Source organism: Lolium rigidum, chromosome 4, assembly GCF_022539505.1.
Source record: "Lolium rigidum isolate FL_2022 chromosome 4, APGP_CSIRO_Lrig_0.1, whole genome shotgun sequence".
NCBI lineage: Eukaryota > Viridiplantae > Streptophyta > Magnoliopsida > Poales > Poaceae > Lolium > Lolium rigidum.
Genome location: NC_061511.1, coordinates 197,427,187 through 197,433,587, shown reverse-complemented (window position 1 = coordinate 197,433,587; position 6,401 = coordinate 197,427,187). Strand labels below are relative to the sequence as shown.

Genomic DNA, 6,401 nt, shown 5'->3' with positions numbered 1-6,401 from the left:
TAAATTCGATACAGCTCGTCTGTTGTTTTCAGGTCCCGTTTGGTTGGGCTTTTTTTTGAGGGACCGTTTGGTTGGTTTGGGTATAGTACGGCAGCCATTTTTTTTTTGAGGGACAACAGAAATAACTTAGTCGTTTCTAGGTACCTAAAAAAACCTCTGAGCTTTCTTAATTAATGGAATTTCTTTTTATTGTGTGGGGAAATAGTAGAAGTTCTTACCATGTTATAAGTGATTTTTTTCTAAAGTGTAGCCAAATTAATATAAATATATTTATCATTATGTACACCTGCACATTAATTTTGCTAGATTCAACATAAAATATATTTCCTATATATTTAATATTGTAGATATTAGCATATTTTTCCTATATACTTTAATTAGTAGAAGGATAAACCCTCAACTCCAGTTAATTTTGAGTGGAAGCAATTGAAGGTAGAAGAAAATACCTTCTTGTTGGGAGAGTTGGCCATATTACAACTCAAACCTAGTTCAAGTTCTTAACTTTTGAAGTTATTTTGAATATATAAGTTGTTTTCTAAAGGGTGTTATATCCCGATTTATGCATAGCTCTAACGGTAACGGGGGTATAGTACAATAGGACTATTCCAGAGAATGCACCAGGATTAAAGAGTGAAATGACTAACTTGGCATTTTAGACACTACACTAATTTTGGTGCGATTGAATTTGCGTATATTCACACCATTGGTCAGATCATATTTCAAATTTATCATTGTTATGATATTGTTCCGTCGAGGGGAGATGTGATTTAGTATAATATTAACTATAGCGAAAATAACGTTTTCATGTCGACAACAAGGCACATTTGGTGACTTCATCAATCTCAGATCCACCAGATCAGTTTTTTCTTGGACTCAGTCTCCCGGAGATGGGATTTAGTATAATATTAATTGTAGTGAAAAGAATGTTTTCATGCCAACAATGAGGCACGTGTAGTGACTTCGTCAATCTCAGACCCGTCGGATCAATTTTTCTTAGACTCAATTTCTCGAAGATGTTCATAGAGGTAGGGTTTGCGTGCATGTATTCATATGTGTGAATGTATGTATGTATCTATGAGCGTTTAAATTTGTTTTGTGTTTCGCAAAAAAAAGGCTCATACACCATGATTCTCAATTTTGGTTAATGAAGAAATTAAGAACCTCCTAAATTGGCAAAATTTAGGAACTTTGTTTTTAATGTGTATAAAAATTTAAAATTTTTGAAAATTTTGTATTCGCTCTGAAATTCTTATACTCTAACTTTATGTGTCGCCAAATCAAAAGGATGTTAGGAATTGGTCTACATTTAGATGTATCTATACACTAGTATCTCCGATATCCTAGTGTATAGATAAATCTGAATTTGTAGACAAATAAAAGTATGAGAATATTAGGTTGTGCTCTGAATTTTATGTCACCAAATTATTTCAAAGCAGAAGGCAAGCTGTTTGGGTACCCAAAGACGTCTCCACGATTCCCAACTTAATCGGCAATCATAACCATAGGTCAAGCTGAAAAGGGCAGGTGATTATGAAGAGACGCAATGGCATAGAGCTGTTGCCTCTCTACAAAAAGAAGTTGGCATTGAGCTGTAGACACGGAAGAAACCATTTAAAAGGAGGAAGAAGAGAAGAAGGGAAACAAAAAGGAAAGAGGCTCTGCCCGACCGACCCAGCCAGCCAGCGCATGAAAAGAGCGAAAGAGCAGGAAATCTAACCTGTTTCTGTTCCTGCTTCTCCTCTCCGGCCACCCGCCCTCCTCTCCCACCACCCAATCCGCGCCTCTCTCCCGCCGCCGCCTCCGCTCGTCCTCCCTCCCTCATGGCGGCCACCCCGCCGTCATCGCGGGAACCGTCGCCGCAGCCCCGGCGCCCCGCCTCCTCCGCCGCGGGAGCCGCCGCCGCCGCCGCCGGCAACGGCAAGCGCGGCGGGCTCCTGCTCGGCCGCTACGAGCTGGGCCGCGTCCTGGGCCACGGCACCTTCGCCAAGGTCTACCACGCGCGCCACGCCGACACGGGCGAGACGGTCGCCATCAAGGTGCTGGACAAGGAGAAGGCGCTGCGGCACGGCCTGGTCCCGCACATCAAGCGCGAGATCACCATCCTCCGCCGCGTGCGCCACCCCAACATCGTGCGCCTCTTCGAGGTCATGGCCACCAAGTCCAAGATCTACTTCGTCATGGAGTTCGTCCGCGGCGGCGAGCTCTTCGCGCGCGTCGCCAAGGGCCGCCTCAAGGAGGACACCGCGCGCCGATACTTCCAGCAGCTCATCTCCGCCGTCGGCTTCTGCCACGCGCGCGGGGTGTTCCACCGCGACCTCAAGCCCGAGAACCTCCTCGTCGACGAGCGCGGCGACCTCAAGGTCTCCGACTTCGGCCTCTCCGCCGTCGCCGACCAGTTCCACCCCGACGGCCTCCTCCACACCTTCTGCGGCACGCCCTCCTACGTCGCGCCCGAGGTGCTCGCGCGACGCGGCTACGACGGCGCCAAGGCCGACATATGGTCCTGCGGCGTCATCCTCTTCGTGCTCATGGCCGGGTACCTCCCTTTCCATGACCAGAATCTCATGGCCATGTACCGCAAGATTTACAGAGGGGAATTCAGGTGCCCCAGATGGTTCTCCAAAGATCTCACCAGCCTCTTGAATCGGCTCCTTGACATCAACCCGGAGACGAGGATCACCATGGCACAGGTCATGGAGAGCAGGTGGTTTCAGAAAGGATTTCGGCCCGTCAGGTTCTATGTCGAAGATGATCAGGTGCACAGCTTGGGTGACACTGAGAGCAAAGAGCTGGGCCTCGAACCTACCGAGCCTCCTCCTCCTCCTCCACTGCCGCCGCCGCCACCGCAACAAGAGGATGATGATTCCGGGTGGGAGTCCGACTCATCCGTGGCATCGTGCCCTGCCACCCTCTCATCCGAGGAGCGGCAGGAGCGGCAGCGGCCTGCAGGACGTCTCACACGGCCTGCAAGTCTCAACGCCTTCGACATCATATCGTTTTCAAAGGGATTCGATTTATCAGGCCTCTTTGAGGAGCGAGGGAGCGAAATGAGATTCATCTCAGCAGAGCCCATGCAAACCATTATTACAAAGTTGGAGGAGATTGCTAAGGTGAAGAGCTTCTCCATCCGGCGCAAGGACTGGCGCGTGAGCATAGAAGGCACCAGGGAAGGGGAGAAGGGGCCATTGACAATAGGGGCCGAGATATTTGAGCTCACACCGAGCCTCTTGGTGGTCGAGGTGAAGAAGAAGGCTGGCGATAAGGAAGAGTATGATGACTTCTGCAACAAGGAGTTGAAACCTGGCATGGAGCCTCTTGTGCACCACCAAACAGAATCCGCTCCAAATGTACTTTCTTATACTCACTAGTTCTAAAGCTAGTTCTCTTGCTTGAGAGGAATATAAACAAATTTTGGATTAAAAGGATGTGCCTTTACGTTGAAACATGGGACCTGTGTAGATAAATGATATTCATATTTCCTCAGTCCTTTTGTACTGTTATTATCCATTTACACAATCCAAAATGTTACTCCATATGCTAGTGTTTCATGTGCTTGTTGTAGTTGTTACAGTCTAAAGGAGTGCCAGATTTCGCTTTCGCTACACTATGGAAGAAGTTCTTGGGTCAAGTTTTCACGCTAAATTCTGTTATATTCATCATCTACGGACTTGATTTGTAAATTACCAATTTCGTAAAGAGAAATGTAACCCTTTGAACTTTTGTGAGTGTTAGAGATATGAAGAATCTAGCTGTTCTATGACTTCAGGAATTATCTTAGCTCATCATACAAGTATCACAGTATAATTACAATGGCCATTGGCTCACAGATGTTGAGCTTCACCAAAATGCTATTCAGACCATTCTGTCAGATAAAAACAAAATAGGGATCTGAGGAATTTATGCTCTACCGACTATGAGTCAAAAAAGTTCTTTTTATAATTTCCACTGAACACAAGTGTGAGCTTGAATCCACTACTCAGATTCCATCTTCTAAATTAACACAAAATCGTGTTATTTTGAATTAATACCCTTGGAACTATGTGATTGTTAGAGACTCAAAAGTCTAGCTATCCTCTAACTTAAGGGATTATCTTAGCTCATCAAACAAGTACCATAGTATAATCAGACTGGCCATTGGCTCACCGATGTCCAGTTTTACCAAGATACTAAGTGAGACCATTCTGTTAGATCAAAACAAAATAGGGGTCTGAGGACTTCATGCTGTACCGACTACAGAGACAAAGAAGTCCTCGTGGTAAGTTCCATTGAATTGAACTGTGAACTTGAGTCCAGTCTATTAAATCAAGTCAGATTCTACTTCTGAAATATTACAAAAGCATTTCATTATTTCTCCTTTTCTTTGTCAAGTTGCTCCTGACGGAATCCGAGCTCAAGCAGAAGTGAAGGTTCTCAATAATAAAATTTCTGTTCTTGCAAGGTCACCATCTAATCAGTATTCAGAAAGAGATGTGTTTGGTCACTTGATACTCTAATAACTGTATTAGTTCCAATCTGTTGGTACATGAAAAAGGAAATAGAAACTGAACTCTAGTTCTTATCCTTATTGCTGCAAGCATTGCGAATGCAGAAGGCCAGTAGCTCTGCTCTCTTGTGTAGTCTTGTAGGTCAGAATGGGCAAGACACTTCCCATGTACCATGATTCTGGAGTTAGGATAAGGAAGAACTATAGGACAGGAGGGGCAGTGAGGAACGTGTCTAGGTTGGAGGATGGCCAGTCCAGGCTGCTGGAGAAGATAATTGAACACTGCTATGATGAATAAGTTAGAGTAGGCGTGGCACTGAATAAGGTGAATGCAGCCAGGTAGGGGTCATACTAAATTATTTATGTTGCATATGTATATTCCTAATTTATTCTATGTACATCAAATGCTGATATGTTATTTTTGATGGGGCAACATTCCACAGCATAAAAAGTCTAATTCTGAAAATAGTAACTAGCAGCTGCTGGTGCACTTGTCAAGTTTTTTCCCCATGTAATCATATGAAATTTGACAACGTAACTTAAAAAGGCACCTGATCAATTTCTTTATAAACCATAACTTATAACAACATCATAACTGGACAAATTACGATGGGTAGTGAAAAATTGATCGGACCAATAATTACGATGAATGGATATTTCGCTACTCATGGATACAGTCAGGGCCTGGCTGTAGTGAAAAATAGATGGTATGCTTAATTAATAATCTCAGATTACGGATTTATACTTAATCAGTTATGTACTTCTGTAGATATATATGAATTCCTTCTTTAAAACCATTTTTAATTTTTAATTGATAAATCCACTCCATCAATTAAATTTGGAAGTACCTTTAGTGCAAAATTGCTGTCGCATGAAGGAAGGAAAAGTATGTTGAAAATGCCAATGCTTTCATATGACGTGCATATCACAATGTGTATAGCTGTTATACTGATTACCTTTCCATGTTTAAGTTACAGAAATGTTGAAACTTCCCTACTCATCAAGGCCAGCTACACACCCTGCTTTGGTATTTTGCTGAACAAGGATCTATGCTGCCACCAGAAATCGTAAGCACAGGCAAGAGCTGTAACATCGTAAGTGTGAGCAAAGTGAAGAGCCTGTGTCCTGTAGATCTTTGAAGTCACTGCTTTGCCGAATCCTGCTTGAAGCTGATTTGACACGACCGTACTTGGGGTCCCTATTTTCCCGGGCCGTGCCTATAGTCGCCCGAGCCTCATGTTTCCTGTGAATTCTCATTCCATTTTATGCACATTCGGCTATGATTTTGGTGGTGATTGAACGGTGCTAATTCATTTGAAATGTTTGGCAGATCAATTTGCCTTGGCTGTGCTGAGATGGTGAGAAGCTGTTGATTTGGTCTTGGTACATTAATAACATGACTGACATCTTGTTGTTGGTTGCAGGGTTTCCGGTTTCAAGCTGGCAGGGAGCTACCAATGGAGATGTCTTTAGAGTTAGTTTAAAATGATATGATCGCCAATGCTTAACAGATACACTTCCTCCGTTTCATATATATGGAATGGAGGAAGTACATGCATATTTTTTATATTTTATTGAGTTGAGGTGAAGATAGAAGAAACACTCATCTGATTTCTGAAGCAAGGTGTTGGTGGTTATGTCCAAATATGAAGAACAGGGCCAGATTCTTGCGGTGCTAGTCATGGCCGCTCAGGAAAGAAAAAAACTGTATCAGCTGGAGCACCTGTGCACTGTCGATCTTCAGTAAGCGCTGATGATTTGCATAGTCGAATGACCCAGCATATCTTGCTCCGCAGCTGTCATATCCGTGTCTCTTCGCTGTTGCGCATCGATGGATTTAACCACCTGTGCTCTTCAGCTCGCTGTTCACCCATCTGCCGTTTGCCGGAGGCATCTTTCAGTTCGATCGGCAGCAGCG

General features: G+C 44.0%; 1 protein-coding gene across 1 annotated transcript; it reads left to right on the top strand.

Annotated features, from left to right (window-relative positions):
- Positions 1–1,650: 1,650 nt before the first annotated feature.
- LOC124706820 (CBL-interacting protein kinase 19) lies at positions 1,651–3,535 on the top strand. The gene has a single exon (XM_047238489.1). It carries the CDS (start codon positions 1,821–1,823, stop codon positions 3,366–3,368), a length of 1,548 nt encoding a protein of 515 aa, XP_047094445.1. The 5' UTR covers positions 1,651–1,820; the 3' UTR covers positions 3,369–3,535.
- Positions 3,536–6,401: the final 2,866 nt, after the last annotated feature.